This window comes from Meleagris gallopavo, chromosome 11 (genome assembly GCF_905368555.1).
Source record: "Meleagris gallopavo chromosome 11, MGAL_WU_HG_1.1, whole genome shotgun sequence".
NCBI lineage: Eukaryota > Metazoa > Chordata > Aves > Galliformes > Phasianidae > Meleagris > Meleagris gallopavo.
The window spans coordinates 14,670,891-14,688,196 of NC_139414.1; the positions used below are offsets into that span (position 1 = coordinate 14,670,891).

Here is a 17,306-nt window from a genome sequence, read left to right on the forward strand (position 1 = left end):
GCATCACTCAAAGGCAGCATTGTGCCCCACCAACAGCAGCAGGACAGGAGCCAAGGCCCTGGGCAAGACAAGAGATCAGGGCTGTGCCAAAGGAAGAGAGGTGCAGGAGCTGGCCCATGTCCAGAGCAATGTTTGTGACAGGCAACAGTTACTTCCCCTACTGTGCTTCAAGATATTGCCTCAACTCAAGGACAACAGGAGACAAGGCCAGTAGCAGTTTTGGATGAAATAAAACACACCAGCCTTACTGTCACTCTAAAAGAGGGTAAGAGTAGTACTTCCTTCCTTGTGTAAAGCATAGCCCCTGTAGAGTGGAAGAGCAGACCAAAGCCAAAGGATGCTGCCTGCACCGATCAGAGTGACCTTAAAGCAGGAAGCCTACAGCCAGATTTTGTCACAGCCCTTGTTGTAGTGGCACATAAAACACGAACCAGTTCAGGTCCTTTAATCTGTCCAAGACAGGGTGCTGAAGCACAAATGATAAAACATTCTGCATTTTTACAGCAAAAAAATGCTACAGAAGTTTATAGGAAAAAAAATATTTTTGTACATGGGTAAAACATTATAAATTCAGGACAACTCACAGACAAGGGTAAATTCCCACAGCTATCGCTCATTTCTGTTAAAAAGTTCACTTGAATATGCAAGCAGTCAAAATAGCTTGCTTTTCTTCCTTGAAATGAAAATTCTTTCTTCCAAGTGGCTCACAGTACTCCTTTGCACCTTGGAATGTCCTCCGAAGGCTCCACCAAGATAAAAGGAGAATAAAAACCCCTGGAGTCCTTTCAGATAGTCTCAGAGATCAAGAGAAGGGAAAGGAAAAGGGAAGTTTATTCAAACTTGATCTTCTTCCCTTGTGGCTTGTGATCTCCACCTCCTCCTCTGCCTCCTCGGAAGCCACCTCCTCCTCTACCTATAAAAAGAGAATGTATCAGGAAACAAAGATGCACAGGTCCCCCTACAGTCACCACTACCTTTCCAAAGCCCTCCCTGGTACAGGACAGAAAATAAATTCACACCCAGCACTCTATGGTGAGAACACACTGTAACTCCAAGAACAGCTTCAGCTGATTTCTGACTACAGGCCTTAGAAGAAGGTTACTTACCTCCAAACCCTCTGCCACCACCTCTGCCTCCAAATCCACCTCTTCCTCCTCGGCCTCCTCTGCCACCACGACCACCAAATCCACCACCAAATCCACCACCACGCTGAAATTCACCCTTTGGTTTGGCAAAATCAAGGATCACTTTGTTTCCATCTATCTCTCCATCCTCCATAGCCTCTTTAGCTGCTTTGGCATCTTCTGGGGAGCTGAAGTCCACAAACCCAAACCTAGGCAGTGGATTAAGAGAAAGACAGTCAAGCTCCAGGCAATCCACCAACTGTAGCACCACCTACTGGCACTTGATAGCAATTCCTTAGGTAACAGTGACATATAAGCCAACAGACTGATCTGGAACTGTTACTTGTAGACCAGTAAGTGGCTAATCACAACTGATGCGACCACCTTGTGAGGGTGCCACTACTGAGCTGTTAATGTCCTTCTCGTGCGAATCCATAGGCTGCCACGGGTTTGTAGGCAGGAAGGAGCTCATTGAGAAGTGAGCATGCCCAACCAGAGCTACATGCCTACCCTCCTCGAGTTCCACACCTAGAAGACATCTCCTGTCTTCTAAGAATCACCTACATAAGCCTTAGAGACACCCTGCACCACTCAGGTATTTTTCTCCTGCAGGAACTGAAGTAACCCCAGATCATGCTTAACATACCCTTTAGAAGATCCAGTGTCTCTATCTGTGACTATTCTAGCACTTATAGAGCCTTCAAATGATTCTCTTAACGTCTCCTCCGTTGTGTCCTCAGAAAGGCCTCTGACAAACAATGTTTTGCTTTGTTCTGTGGAAAGAACATTCAGAGATCACAGTCTGAGCAAAGCTACCATCAACTCCTCAATACCACATTCAGCCTGCATTACTGACTCCAACAACAGCTCCCAGAGCTTTTTCTTTTAAAGGAGGCTGAGGCACCCAAAGGTAGATGACCTTGAAAACTCTCAGAACTGCAAACAGAACCTTACATCCAAGTGCCTCCAAATGGACCCACTCGGTACCATCAAATTCATTCCCCTCTACACACTTTTATCCTCCCGTAAATACTACAATTGAGTATCAGTACAGATACTAGCAGGGTAACAGACACTGCTGGATCAGCACTTGACTATCTAGAGGACTTTAGAAATCGTTTCATCAGCATTTCAGATAATCAGTCATCATATCCAGCATATCCACTCATGTCTTTCACAGTTGTTTGCTGTTCTGTTGTGTTTTTGTTTTTTTGTTTGTTGTTTTTTTAAAGCAGACAGAACTTTGCATGGAATTGCACTCTTACAAGATCAAATAATCAGGCATGGAACACTTACGGTTAAATCCTCCTCTTGCATTCATGTTCCCTTTCTGCCATGATGGTGAACTGAATTCCAGCCTGATTGCTCTACCTTCAATTTCTGTGTTGTTACAGGAATTCAATGCCTCTTTAGCATCCTCGGCTGTGGGAAATTCTACAAATGCATACCTATTTGGAAGAGGAAGATTTCAGTCAGCTTGGGGGGCACAGCACATCAGCAGAGGCAAGGCATTCACAATGCCAACTGAGGACTCAGTTATGAACATACCCTTTAGGCCTGCCCTGGTTGTTTTGTGGCATCTTGATGGAAGTAGCTTTTTTAAACAGTTCCTGGAGAGTTTCTTCTGAGGCAGCATACGACAGGTTGTTCACAATCAGCGTCTTTGACTCCCTCTCTCCACCTCCTAGAAAGGAAACAATGATTTAAGTCCAAGCTTACAGAGGGAAAGGTCTCTACCTCTGGGCACAAAGTCCCCTCCTAAGGAGATGGTAGTTGCTGCACCCCCTTCCCACTTGGAGGTGAGGCACAAAGCCAAGAACAATACTGTTCTGGTCACCTGAACTAGCTGCCCTTTTTTTGTCAGAAACATGCAGGAGAGACCTGCAGTGCATGCCATTTGGAGTACAAGTAAGGCAAAAGTCTCCTGCCCATTATCTTACAGCTTTGCTGCAGTGCTTCAAGTCATTCTGTCCCTAGCAAGCTTCTAACACAAGCAGAGCTAAGTCGTGCCCTCTGCATGCACACTATTAATCTGAATACATACCTTTCTGATTTTCTTGTTGGCTCTTCTCACCGGTGTAGTCAATGACCATAGCACGACCATCAACCTCTGTGCCTTGTTTCTCCTCCAGTGCTTTTTCTGCCTCAGCTTCTGTTTTGAATTCAATATAAGCCATCCTGCAACAAAGAAAGTGACAGTCATTCCTGTAAGGAGGCATCGGCTTAAGTTCACAATTGAAGGGGATGCTGCCTAAACTCATCAAAATGCAGTAACAGCAAACACCTAATAGTTTCTCAGCTACACACCCTTTGCTGCTCCCTTCCTTGTTAAGTACTAGTCGGACTTCTAGAGCATTTTCAAATACATTTTTCATTTCCTCTTCAGTTACACGGTAGGGCAGATTCTTCACAAACAGTGTTCTAGCATCTCTCTCTGCAAAGAGGAAAGAAAAGTTCTCAGCACCTGCACCATATCCCTTCTCAACAAGCAGACAGACCAAATTCACGCAGCAGAAAAAAAACCTGAACAGTACACATTTGTGGTCCCGAAAGCAGAAAAGGCAAGAGCAAAAATTAATTAGGTTATCACTATGTTGTTTCCCTAAGCACTAAATTCTGAATACAGCTCCTAAAGGTTAGGACAGGACCACACTTCCTTCTCATACACTTACTATGTACTACTTCCTTCCAACTCAGTTTTTCAAATTTGCAAGTCAGAATTTGCACATCCATTTTCCCTTTTACACAGAGATCAAACCAGGGAAATGTCTTTTAAGAGCAGCACAGCAGCCATCAGTAATGCCATCCACCTTTCTTTGATGTGCAGATAACTCAGAATTGAGTCATACCTTTCTTATTTTCTTTAAGACTTTCTTTGCTCTTTGCTTTTTCCAGTTTGATTTCCAAACCCATCAGCTTCTTTCCATTCAGTTGAAGAGCTTTATCCATATCTTCAGCAGATAAGAAGTCCACATAGCCAAACCGCCTGAAAGAAGAGCAGCTTCACTGTTTAAGCTGATCTATTTCTAATAACAATGCATACAGAAAGAAGAACAGAGGACTATGGTCAAGCTAAAGTGTCGATAAAAACACAGGCAGGCCAGCACAGAGAACTAGCAGTAGAGAACAGCAGCTGTGTACTGAAGTGGCAGCTCTCCCTTTGGGGATTAGTACGCATCTCAAGTACACCACCACTATCAGCACTACATGCTTCCTGGTCCCTCTTCCAGCTTCCATTTGCTATCAAACCATCATCCCAGCACCCCAAGGGGAATCAGCATCAGAACACTTACAGCCACCCCAATGAATTGCTGCCAAGTCAAAGAAAGAAACGGCAAAATTCCACAGAGGAACTTACTTGGAAGAACCAATTCTGACTTCTGAGACTTGGAGATTTTTCTTGCCAAAGAATTCTTTGATGGCAGTTTTCAGTTCTTCGTAGTCCTTGGTGGGGGTCAAGTTTTTCATAAAGAGTGAGAAAGCTGAAGCAGGTGCTTTGAATGAAAAGACATTTGAATGTAAGGCAAATGAAGAGAGGTGGAATTTAGACTATCAACAGCATTAGCACATCAGTTTTGCTCAGAACTGACATCACATTTCAGTATTAAGTCCCTTATAATCATCATTTGTGCTGAGGAAAAAAAAAAAAACACCACTGAACACCCATAGCCCCTTCACCATTACATACACGCCTCACCCAGCAGTCCAACAACTTAAATGAGCATCACTTATGACCCCTCATCACTTACTTTCTGTTTTCTTTTTCTTGGCCTCTGGTGCACTCTTATTGGCCATTTCTTTTTTCCTTTTTCCAGGTGCTTCCTTGACAGGTTCTGCGGTTAGGGAACAAGAAACAACACTGAAATAGATGAACAGATCAACAGCTTCTTCTGTGCTGTATCGATACAGGACTATTAAAATCTACACTGCTCACACAAAAGGCCTGCATTACAACTCTTCAGTCCTAAAGACTATAACACAAATTTTTTGTTTGGACACTTTTTTGGCTATTATGGAAAACTATGCTATATAAACTCACTTTCATCCTCACTTTCCTCCTCCTCCTCCTCATCTTCTTCTTCATCTTCCTCATTTTCATCCTCATCTTCTTCATCTTCCTCATCTTCAGACTCTGCCTTGGCTTTAGCTGGTGCAGCCTTTGCTGGAGTAGGTTTCTTCACAGGAACAGGTGTTGTGTCCATGGCCTCATCTTCAGACTCTGCAACAGGTTGAGCGCGAGACTTCAGAAGCATTCCAGATTAAACCACTTTTGAGTCTAAAAAACACTCAGCTCCACAGTTTTGTATTCCTCATGAAGCTTGTATGTTCTCAGGAAGAGTTTTGTAATGTTTCAGTGTACTGCCTGTTTACCAGCTTTTACTGCACTAACATCTCTAAAAGTTTTCTTTTTCCCCAACAGTAGAAAAATAAACACTCCTGCTATATCTAACAGACACTGGTAGCCAGCTAAAGGCAGCTGGGCGCTAAATGAACACAGACACACTGCATTGCTCCCACTGACCCATGGTGGTACCCTCCACTGAGCTCCCTGGAAGTGACCAACCCTTTAACAACTATATTTTCCAAAATTTTTAAGTTTCTCTAAATCCTTTATGGACCACATACCGTCATCCTCCTCGTCCTCCTCATCCTCCTCCTCATCTTCCTCATCCTCAGATTCTTGTTTCGCTGGCACAACTGCAGGCTTTTTGGCTGGTACAGCTGCTGCGGACTTTTTGGCTGCAGGCTTCACAGGCATTGCTGGTTCCTCTTCCTCATCTACCACAACAGTACAATAAGCCTTTATCCATAGCACTCAGTGTTCAAACTCTGCCAAGCATTTTGTTTCATTAAAGAAAACTCAAAAGGTGTGGCACACACTTTAAGTAACACAGCTGCAATATGGAAAGCTCTCCAACGTTTACCAAACACCCAACTTCCCTCCCTCACTGCCCTTCTGAGAATTGCATTTTCCTGTACTGTCAATTTTACAAGTAATCAATTTCACCTACAAGACTGAACCAACTTTGGTCAACTCTCAAAGACAGAAATGAGTTCCAAGAATAACCTACCAGATTCCTCTTCTTCATCCTCATCTTCCTCGTCAACTTCCTCATCATCTTCATCTTCCTCCTCGCTCTCTTGCTTCTTGGCATTCTTGCCATTTTTTGCTCCTTTGCCTAAGACAGCAGCCTTTTTGGGTGATGGAGCAACAGCCTTTTTCGCTGGAGTAGCCACAGCCTTCTTGGCTGGTGTCACTGCCTTTTTTGCAGGAGTAGCAGCCTTCTTTGCAGGGGTAGCAGCCTTCTTGGCTGGTGTAACTGCTGTTTTTTGTTGTTTCTTTGGAGGGACCATCATCTGAAAGAGATTTATTGAGTGTGAGACTAGTGCTGCCCCTGATGAGATATCAAATTAATGAAAGTGACCCCTCAGTGACATTATGCCTTGACAGCCATTTAGAACTCTGCAGAGCTCATGAAGATGGCATTTCAGGAGCTGCAGCAAGCACGTAACTAGCTCTTTACACCAAATTCACTGAGATCTTTGCTCTTCCTGTGGCACTGCTGCACCTATTCTGCCTATTCAATTAATTCAGTTAAAGCACTAATAACATCTACAATCTAAAACTTATTTTTCCAACACTAATTTTTGCTTTTTATCTTATTTGCCTATTCTGTTGAATTACTATAGCTCGAAAACGGCTTTTAACAGGTTAACAGCAAAGCATCCTGCAACTGTCTGCTCCAATCCCAACAATCCTTCCTGCAACAGGAACCAGCACCTTGAAGTTTCCACTCCTGTGCAATTTAGGCGGGCAATAAATCACTTACTGCTGGTGAATTAACTGTTCACTCACTCTCTGCTACTCAGACCAGCTTTAAGATCCCCACAGTTCTTCCAAAGCCAGGAAGCGTGGCTTGAGCTGCTCAGCCAGTTCTTCCCTCACTGCTTTCCCCTTATGCAGTCCAGTTCATCCTTCAGCCACGACAAACAGCCCCCCCAAGATGTTTACCAGCATGGTTTCCACACCACATCCCCCCATAATTCCCAGCCACTTCTGAAGCTCGTGGCTGCACGTGCTCCATCTCCACATGGCTCACCTCTTCCCCGCTGCTTTCCTCTAAGTCGGAGGACTCTTCCTCTTCACTTTCCTCGACCTTTTTGGGGGGAGGCGCCATTTTTTTCTGCTTCATTTGATTCTTGGGAGTCTGCGGGAGAGAACGGACCGTGAGAATGCGGTGCGGTATCACTAAAAGCAACGGGCGCGCCGCGGGGCGGACAATCACCCCAACCACGTGGCGGCCCAACCCGCCCCGCAGCACCTCGCGTGGTGCCCCCGTTCCTCCCCCGCCCCCACGTGCTCGCTCCCCGCCGCACCACGTGGCCGCACCCCTCCCTCCCCCCCCCCCCAACCCCCCGCTCCGTGACCCCCTGGACGCAGACCCCCCCCCGCCCCGCGCGCGCCAACATGGAGGAAGAACGGGGGGGGCGCTCGAAACCGCTCCCACCGCGCGCGCGCCCCTCCCCTCGCCGCCATTTTCGCTGTGAAGGAAAAAAGAACGGGGCAGAGGAGGGCCGGGAACCGCCGCGCGGCGCTCGCGACGGCGGGAAGAAGCGCGGCGAGCCCCGCTCCCACCTCGGGCCCGGCCCCGAGGCCTCGGAGCCGGAGACCCCGCCACACCCGAAGGCCCCGCCCGGCGGCCTCACCTTGGCGAGCTTCACCATGATGGCGGCGGTGCCTGGCGGCGCTGGGGCGGCGGCCGAACTGCTTCGGGGGGCGGGAGTGCGCGTCCCTACGGGGTGGCGGCGGGGAACGGAGCGGGCCCCGAGAGCGGCGGCGCGGCGCTGCCGATGCAGACCGCGGACTGAAACGAAAGAGCGAGCGCACGGCCCTTCGGCTGGCTTGCCTAGCTTTCGGCTTCGCCCCGCCCACTCCGCCCCCGCTCCGTCCAATCGGCGCTCGCGCCGTGCCGTGCGGCCAATCGCCGCTGCCGCTTCTCGAGCCCGTTCGCCAATCGACGTGGCTTTGTCATCAACCAACGGGAGAGCGCGTTACAGCGGGCAGCAAGTGGAAAGCCCGCGAGACGTGGGACGAGAACTTGGGGTCGTAACGCCCGCCCTCGAGGAAGTGGGGAGGCCAATGAGAAGGTGGCAGCTCGATGCCTGCGTTCTGATTGGACGGGGCTCCTGGCGGAGAGCGGACGTGCCCGGGGCCGCGGGAGAGCACGTGGCGGGCAGCGGGCCACGTGGTGGGGCCGGGCAGGGGGCACCGGGGGGGTTTAAGGGCACCGGGAAGGCTCGGCGGCCCTGACGGAGCGGGGAGCTGGCTCCTAGGCTGCTCGGGTACCAGAAGGGGGGGCAGCCGGGGTTGCTGTTTTTTTCGGGAGGTCCTAAGTTATGGGGTCGGGGTCAGGGGTTCCTAAGTTATGGGGTCGGGATCTGTTGCTCTGCCCGTGCCCCTCAGCCCCTGTATTAACCCCCCGCTCCGGCACCGACTCCTCTTCTGCGGCGCTGCGGCAGCACTAGTGTGAGTCCTGCAGCAGGAGAGTGAGCAGCTGCCGGTATGATGTTTGACTTGGAAGGACCCCAGCTGTGCTCCTATCCTTGGAGAAAAATAAACTGCGTCCGCACGATGGATGACACTGAATTTGTTCATTGGGAGATAATATTCCTGTGGGGTTTTATTTCCGTGCATGCAATATTGGGTGTAAATAGTCCCGGGCAGCCCCTGGCGCTGCCCCCCCGGTGTGGTATTACTGGAGTCCAGCCCTGTCCCCGGGGCTCCAGGCTCACCCCCGTATTCCTTCTGCACTTCCAAGGCTGCTGGAGAAAAGCTCCTCACCTGAGGGAGAAAACCTCAAGAAAGGAGGTGGATACTGAATGAATGAAATCATGCGTGGTGTGAGGAGGCACCCCTGGATGCTCAGGGGGACCCGGGAACCTCTTGCCAGCCTGCAGACAGATTGACACCATAGGGAGGAATGGAGCTAGGACAGAGGGACACTGCCGGCATCACTGTGTCTGTCACACGCACGTGTGGAATATGATCACTCAGACTCCCAACTTCTACGTGCTGCAGGAGCCATCCCTGAGTGCCCAGGGTGCACCAAAGCTCCATGTTAGCTCTGCAGCACAGCTCAGAGGGAGCCTCAGGGCCAAGGCAGGGCTGCAGCCATCTGCAGCATCAGCGTGGAGTAATGTGGCCAAAACAGGTTTAGCAGCTCTGTTTGTGGCAAAAGCACAGTTTAGGTGGAGGAGGAGGGACCCCGACAAAGCAAAGGGCCACCCCTAGAGAAAGTGCACAGCTAGGAACCAGTGTGGCAGAAAGCAGTACAGTGCCTGGAAATGGTCTGGTGACACCTGGCCCTGTAAGCCCTGCATTGGCTGTTGTTCCCCAGGGGATGCCCCCATAGTCATCTCATGAATGAACCCCCAAAACCCATGACTGGAGCAAAGAGAACCAGCCTAGGACACAGATTTGGGACCAAGGTGCCCTCTGGGACCAGATATGCAGAGACAACGATTTTCCTGCTGGAGGTAGTGTCAGCCCCCAAACCTGGTGTTGAGCACAGCTGTGTTGTGTCCCACTGAGCTGAGAGCCATTCCCTCAGAGCAAACAAGTGCAGACCATGCTGTCAGACCCTTATTTGATTTGTCTCCCCACGGTGCTGCACTGTTTGCTTTCATTACTTTCTCTGTCCCTTGCCATAGTCTTATTGTGTAGCATCTGTCCAATAAAAGGCCTGCTAATATAATTTATATCCAGTTGTCACTTTCTGCCTCACCCAGGAGAATGGGCTCCCTGGGTGCGCCGTGCCTTGGAAAAGCAGTTATCCTGAGTGGAAGAAGTGACATCCTAGCAGATTTTATTGCTATGTTCAGCTTTGGGAAGTTACATTTTGTGGTCTGCGTCCTGGGATGGAGAGCTCAGGATACCGTTTCCTCTAGAAAATCCTTTCTGAGAATGAAATGAGCTTCATCTTCAGAAAAGTGGCGAAAAAGCATACTGCAGTGAGGTTACAGGAGCTCCAAGCTGTGGGTGGTGTGGTGTTAGTGCAGCTTTGTGCCTCAGCCATAACCCTCTGAAGGATGTATTGAAGGAACGAACGAGCTGCAGGAAGATGGCACGTGGGAGCAGGGCATCCCAAAAGCACTCACATAAGGAAGAACCAGTGGAAACCTAAGCACTAGAAGGGAAATTGCAAGAGAAATGAAGAGTGGCCAAGTGCTGGTGGGGTCATTGAGCATGGGGACAGAGCTGAGCCAGTGGGGGAGCAGGAGAAGGGGTTTGCATTTGGGGTTTGCATTTCTCCCTTTGCTTTTTCTGGCTGTGCTGGCAACTGACAGGCAGCAAAGGAAAGATAATGAGAGAATTCTGCTCTGCCTCTCTGACAGCTTTCTCCAATGTGTCACGTTCAATTGTCCCAACAGGAGGAGATGAAATTTCCCTGGCTGCCGCAATGAACACAAGGAGAAATTAAGGCCTGTAATTAAAGCTGCTATAACTGCCTGACAGCAGGGCCAGCACTTGGGTTCCTGCTTGGCTTCGGTGCCTTGGCTGTCCTAATTATATAGAAAATTAGATGAGTTTTATCTTTTTCTAGTCTGGACATCACAGCCTTCCTTTTCACAATGCAAGGTGCTCCATCCTGCCTGGGCCTTCCTGAGCTCCGTGAACAACGTCAGTGACTGTGGTGGACTTTTCTTGGAGGGGTCCATGAGGAAGACCATGTGGCCTTACAGGGTACAACATGCCTGTCACAGAGCTACTTTGCCATTCACTGGCCAAGGGGAAGGCAGGAAACACACTGAGGACCAAAGCACCCATGTCTCTTGTCCCCACCCAGGTGACCATCACCACCCCACCTTGGAGACAACACTCCCCTTGGCCCCAGGTGGCTGCCCCACATGCCACCATGCCACCTCTCATCCATGCTAATTGTGCATTACTTTCCTTTCTTAACCAAACTATCCTCGTAAACCAAAGCAGGTGCTGCTGGGACACCAGTTCCATCTTCCTTACCATGTTGCAGCAGGAACAGGTGCAGGTGATGCCTACTGGTGGCCAGTTGTCCCTGCACACATGCAGGGCTGGGAAGGTATCTGACGTCCCTCTGTGCTTCCCACGGCCCTACTGGGAGGAATGGGATCCGAGCACATCTCTGACACTGATGCTCCATCTCCATTTGCACAGTCCTAGTCCCAGATCCAGCCACAAGGGCTTTGCAAACACAGTCCACGTGAGCTTTCCCCCACCCACAGCCATTTGAAGCAAGCAAAAACCAGCCCCTCCTTCTGCTTTTGGGGAGGGGTGGTGAAGAATCTGCTGGCATTCCCAGTGCCATCCATCACAGCTCCAACCGTCTGGGAAAACTGCAGTAAAACTGAGTTTTGGCTCTGTCAAGGAAAGAAAAAAAGCCATGGCCGTTGCAAACAACCCCGGCACAAAAAGCCTTACAAGGCTGGGGCAGCCTCACAGATGGATTTCTTTTTAATCCCCAAGCGAAGGTGATAAATCTTTGAATTGGAGGCACCATCGAGGGGTGCTGCACGGCCAGGGGGATTTGCTGTGCCGTGGTTTGAGCACGTGGGGTTTGGCCACAGTGGGTTCCAATGGGATCAGCTGCTGGGAAGGCACTGCTGTAAATCTCAGAGAACAGATGACAACTTTTGAGAAGCGGCTCTTGGGAAATGAACCATTTGGAGAGAAGGTGGTGGTGCAGAGCTTGAGCCAGGCACGTGCTCCGAACTGTGGAGACAGAGAGATATGTCCCCCAGCTCAGAGCAAACCCATTGCAGGCGTTGTTTTGGGGACCTTCTAGCACTGTGGCCATCCTGCCCCAGGGGACATCTGATCCACGGCTGATGGCATGGGTGGGAGATGTGGGGGTGCCTGCGCAGCCCCAAACCCTGACCCCATCACTCATTCATGGCTTGTCCCAACCATCACCTCTGTGCATAGCTCCCAGCAGGGGTAATCCCTCTGATTCATCCTGCAGAAGCACCTTACCACCAGCCACATATCTGTGCAACACATACAAGCACTTGGCCAAGCCTGCAGCAGGAATGGTGACATGGAGCCACAGGGTTGATCCCATGTGCTGTCCCAAAACAATGGCTGGAGGAGTTAGGTTTGCCCTCAGATTCTCTTTGGGATAATCAAAAACAAACCTCTGAACAGCCCCAGCGTCACCACCTGACACACACTGCTGGAGCATCACCACCAGCTTCCCCTCCTGCATCTCAAAGAGCAAACTGAGCAGCCAAGAAGAGGTGGTGGAGACACATGGAGCATGGCTGTGCCAGGGGACAGCTGAGGACATAATCCAAGGGGGTCACCTTCTGCTGTCCCTTCACCAAGGTGTTTAGGCCCCTGACTTCCCCACTGCCCCAAGCTGGGGCATGACGGACCTGAAACTCCGCTTGCTGTCGCTGCGCAATAGAATGCTATCGACTGCCAATTAAAAAGCCATTCCCCAGAAGTTTCCATCTGGTGAAGTGTCCTTGTGAGGCATAATGGGGCAATAACAGCCATCAAGGAGGCATCCGTCACCTCCACCTGTGGCTGCCTGGGACCGGGAGCGATAGGAGATGGAGAGGGGAGAAAATGGAGATCGATGCACTTTGCCATGTTGACGTGATCTGGAGAGCAGCTGAGAGGATCCTGAAGGGCAGAGGTTAATGCAGCCCCACATTCATCTGCACAACAGGACCCCAAAGGGGAAATGCTTTGCCAATTGGATGGGCTGTGAGCTGGGGCTGAGTCAGTGGGGCACAGGAGGGAGTTTGTGAGCACACGTCCTGGCTGGGGGAAAACTGGGTCTGGGAAAGTTGTGTAAGAAGCTGCTCAGCCTGCTCCGGTAGCCATGGGGAGGCATTTTGGAGTGCTGATATTCTATCCCATGGGAGGATCCTGTGCGCACCAGGATGGCAGCAGCATCGATCCCAGACAGCAAATCGATCAGCCCCTCCAGCCTGGGGGAGCCAGCCTGCCTGCACACCTGCTGTGGCATTTTGTGACATTTTCCCAGCAGCGTGTCTGGGGACAGATTGATTATCTCCATTCCGGGGGCAGCCCCATGCATCGTGCGTCCCGCTCACACTTTCCCTGCCTCAAGTGAGCAAAGACCCTGGAGAGCCATCAAGGCATGGTGGCACGTTTTGGGGTGCCTTTAGGGGCAGGAGCTGCCATCGTCACCTTCCCCGGCAAATTTATTGCACAAAGATGTGGGGATATGCAGGTGGGGGTGAAGGGACGGTGCCCATTACTGTTGTCAGCACGTGGGAGGATAGCGGGGTACTGGGGACAGGTCTGAGACCCAGGGAATGTGACTAGGGCACAAATTGAAGAAGAATGGCTCTGATTTGTGATTCTTGGGTGAGGAACAGCTCTTGCAGGGTGGGGATGAGGGGGCCCCTGTGACAACAAGATGTCCTGGCTTTTTCTGCTGAGCGCAGAGGATGAAATGCAACCTGGGCATAGTGAGGCAAGGATGGTCGCCACGTCCCTGGAGCAGCCAAGACGAGCAGCCTGGCAGCACACCTGGAGAACCAGCCCTGCTCTTGGTGGAACAGCATGGTGATGCATGGCCCCATCACCCCCCTCCATCCTGCAGATGGATGCTGTGGTGGTGGTGATGCTGATGCTGATGCTGATGGTGGGGAAGCTGTTCTGGTTCCTCCATGTCCTCTTGCTATTCAGCAGAGGGATGTGGCATGTGTGACAACCTGGCCACCCTCCGTCTCCTCTATCTCCTCCATCTCCTCCATCTCGTATTCCTCAGCGTCAGAGAGGGGCAGCCCATTGGCACTGGGCATGGGCTCACACTCAGTGCTGCGGGTGGTGGCGTGGGTGACGCTGGGTGAGTGCTTGCATGAGCCTGGTGGGTGCTGGCCGGGGTGGCACATCACCTCCTTGAACATCTCACGGAAGCGGGTGGACATCAGGTTGTAGAGGATGGGGTTGGCGGCCGAGCTCAGGTAGAAGAAGATGCCTGAAATGATGTGGACGTACTGGAACATGTGAAGCATGGGGCCAGTCCAGGTGGAGATGAAGCTCCAGACGAGACGATCGGTGTGGAAGGGGGCCCAGCAGATCCCAAACACCACCACCAGCACGACTGCGAGGAGTCAGGGGTTCTTGTTAGTGGGGTATGGGGCTCAACATCCTAATGCCCTTTTCTGCCATCATTCTTGGTGCCCCAGTGCTGGGGAGGCAGTCAGGGGCTGCTGGGGGAAGGGACAGGGAAGGGAGAGTAGTGGGACAGAGGGGTGCTTTGTTCAAGCCTCAGGTCAGAGCCTCATGATCATGGGATAGAGTAGGATAGGAGTCAACCACAACACCTCAAGGTTTAGGGCACAAGAATCTAGGCAAGGGGAAGGAAATGTCCACAACCCCAGCCTTGCCCCTTTCCCTTTCTTACCCAGGGTTCTCCTGAGTAAGCCACCACACACAGACCCCACCGCTGGACCACAGCCACCAGCTCTGCTTTTGCCTCCACAACCTTCCTCCAGGATGACCAAGTGTTGTGTGTATATCTAGGGATTACCCCATGACACCAAGGATTACCGAGACCTCAGTTTCCTCCCAGCACCCTTCCAACACCCTCATTGGCTTTGCCTGTCCCCAGTCTCAGACTCACACAGCATCTTTGTGACCTGCCTCCTCTTCACCTTCTGTCCCCGGACTCTGTGGTAGTTGGTGTCGCCACTGGACTTGGCCCCCAGGGCCTCCAGCATCTTTTCTTTCTTGAGCTGCAGGCCAATGAGCAGGTAGAGGATGCTGATAGTCCCCATGGGCAGGAAGAAGAAGACGATGGTGGTGATCTGGATGATGAGATTGTAGGTCAAGCGTGGCTTCACCAGGGTGCAGATCTCCGAATCAGGCACGCGGCCCCGGCCAGGCACATAGAGAGGTTGCAGCCCATGGATGCTCGTGTTGGGGATGGAGCAGATGACTGACACCACCCAGATGGTGATGATGACCCTCTTGGCGTGGTTTCTGGTCACCACATACTTAGCTTTGAGTGGGTGCACCACGGCAATGTAGCGCTCCACGCTCAGGGCTGTTACGTTGAGGATGGAGGCAAAGCAGACGGCCTCAAAGAGCAACGTCTTGAAGTAACAACCCCCAGCCCCCAGCAGGAAGGGATAATTGCTCCACATGTCGTACAGCTCCAGCGGCATCCCCAGCAGCAGCACCAGCAGGTCAGACACAGCCAGACTGAAGAGGTAGTAATTTGTGGGTGTCCTCATGAAGCGGTGCCGGAGGATGACGATGCAGGTGAGTGTGTTGCCCACTGCCCCCACAGCAAAGATCAGCAGGTAGATCACGCAGACAGGGATGAAGAAGTTGGATCTCCGAGGCCCTAAGTATTTATGTCGCAGCTGCTCCTCCGTCAGGTTGGCGTCTTTGGGGTCGAATAAAGCGTCAGGGTGAGTCCTGTTGCAGAGGTCGGGGCTGGGGGGCTCCATGGGGAAGTCTTGCTGAGACAGGGGGAGCTCAGGGCTGGAGCAGTTGATGTAGGGATTCATGGCTGCGGGAGACGTGGCAGTTCACTGGGTGTTCTCCCAAACCCTCTGCTACTCCTGAGCCCGATCCTATCTTCCCATCAGGGTTACAAGACTCTGCCGATCACCACAGCTCAGCACCCCTATTCTGCCCCAGCCAAAGCTTTTCCTTTGGGAAAGCACCCATAATCTTCCAAAGCTCCCCCTATAGGAACCCCACGCTCCCCTTACCCCGCTTCTCATCTACAAACAGCCCTGGCAGCTCCCTGACCCACTGTGGCCCCTTCATCCCACCTGTGGGAACACCGTGGCAGGGCTGTCCCCTCTCCTCTTATCCCATGGGACACAGCCCCAAAGCCAACCCCAGACTGCGCCGTGCATTGCCCCAGCTCCAGCTCCCCGTGCAGAGGGGCTGAGAGGTAAAATAGCCGAGGGGAAAATTTATCCTCCTCTCCAGGAAGGACTTACGTCTCGCTGGGAAGCTCCGGACGCAGGATGAGATCTCAGTACCCCTATATCAGACGGGGTCGGACGGGGAGGGAGCAAAGGAGGGGATGGAGACGTCGCTGCCTTAAGAGGCAGGAGAAAGGAATCCTGGTTTCCACTTGGAGCTCCGCTCTCGGCAGCCCGCTGCCCCTCTCCGCCAGCTGCTGCTCTCCTCCGTCAGCGAGGGGCTCCCGGGGCTTCCTCCCGTCCCCAAACCCAGAGCCCAGACCGGGGACTGGAACCTCGCCGGCAAAGCGGCACAGCGGAGGAGATGCTCTTCAGGAGGGGAGAGGAAATACGTTAAAGTCATAAACTCCATTGACTCGAGAGAGTCCCGGGGGAGGGCAGCACGGCCGTCTCCATCCCCACCAGCAGCCTTCACAACGCGCTGATTTGCCATTTGCGTAGTGAAGGAGGCATCGATCAGCGCTGCTCTGCCGACACTAGCGGGCGCGGGGGCCGGAGTTGGACGGAATTCTGCAGGGAGGGCGCAGAAGGAACCGGCGGCTGCTCGAGGTCTCCGGGCTCCCAGATGTGCAACCCCTGGGTTCTCCCCATCGCCGGCTGCGGGGCGCTGCCCGAGCTGGAGCCCATCGCTGCTGCGATCGCGGCATCACCTCTCACTGTGCACCGGGCTCGGATCCCTCCTGCTGCCTGTCCGTCCGTCCGTCCGTCCGTCCGTCTGCCTGTCCTCTGCACTGATCAGCCCCCACCGGCTACAGGGTAACAACGCCGCTCTGCAGGCACGTGAACACGAGCACACGCACAGCCCCCACGCACCCCATGCGTTCACATGTCCCAGTGCACCATGACAAGCTGCCTGTCCCCTCTCCCCCCGCAGCTCCTCTCTCTCCAAAAATATGTGCTTTTCTTTTCTTTTCTTTTCTTTTCTTTTCTTTTCTTTTCTTTTCTTTTCTTTTCTTTTCTTTTCTTTTCTTTTCTTTTCTTTTCTTTTCTTTTCTTTTCTTTTCTTTTCTTTTCTTTTCTTTTCTTTTCTTTCTTTTTTTTTAATCAGTTTCAGCCCAACTTCCAGCCGGAGGAGCGGCTGAGCACCCAGCCTTACCTCTAAGCCCAAATCGTGCCCCGGTGTTGCCATTGGAACATGCGGTTGTCATCTCTGGGGGTGGCTCCGGCAGCCCCCAGAACCCCTGCTCCTGCCTCCAGCTCCACAATGTATTGCTGCCT

General features: G+C 51.8%; 2 protein-coding genes and 2 non-coding genes across 4 annotated transcripts; all 4 read right to left on the reverse strand.

The window, feature by feature from the left end:
- Nucleotides 1-430: 430 nt before the first annotated feature.
- On the reverse strand, nucleotides 431-8,072 carry NUCLEOLIN (nucleolin multifunctional protein). Its single transcript, XM_085233491.1, has 15 exons — nucleotides 7,833-8,072; nucleotides 7,226-7,333; nucleotides 6,197-6,482; nucleotides 5,751-5,903; nucleotides 5,164-5,343; nucleotides 4,874-4,957; nucleotides 4,483-4,618; nucleotides 3,974-4,110; nucleotides 3,432-3,558; nucleotides 3,169-3,302; nucleotides 2,673-2,808; nucleotides 2,421-2,572; nucleotides 1,771-1,897; nucleotides 1,107-1,333; nucleotides 431-913 (listed from the first exon to the last, which is right to left on the reverse strand). The coding sequence occupies exons 1-15, from the start codon at nucleotides 7,848-7,850 to the stop codon at nucleotides 831-833; spliced, it is 2,088 nt and encodes a 695-aa protein (XP_085089617.1). The 5' UTR covers nucleotides 7,851-8,072; the 3' UTR covers nucleotides 431-830.
- LOC116217064 (small nucleolar RNA SNORD20) lies at nucleotides 2,203-2,279 on the reverse strand. The gene has a single exon (XR_004160991.1). It is a non-coding gene; the product is annotated as a small nucleolar RNA SNORD20 (small nucleolar RNA).
- LOC116217075 (small nucleolar RNA SNORD82) lies at nucleotides 4,689-4,757 on the reverse strand. Its single transcript, XR_004161002.1, has one exon. It is a non-coding gene; the product is annotated as a small nucleolar RNA SNORD82 (small nucleolar RNA).
- Nucleotides 8,073-13,187: 5,115 nt separating the features above from the next.
- On the reverse strand, nucleotides 13,188-15,792 carry NMUR1 (neuromedin U receptor 1). The gene is made up of 2 exons (XM_003209152.5): nucleotides 14,768-15,792; nucleotides 13,188-14,245 (listed from the first exon to the last, which is right to left on the reverse strand). Exons 1-2 carry the CDS (start codon nucleotides 15,657-15,659, stop codon nucleotides 13,824-13,826), a joined length of 1,314 nt encoding a protein of 437 aa, XP_003209200.1. The 5' UTR covers nucleotides 15,660-15,792; the 3' UTR covers nucleotides 13,188-13,823.
- Between the last annotated feature and the right edge of the window lie 1,514 nt (nucleotides 15,793-17,306).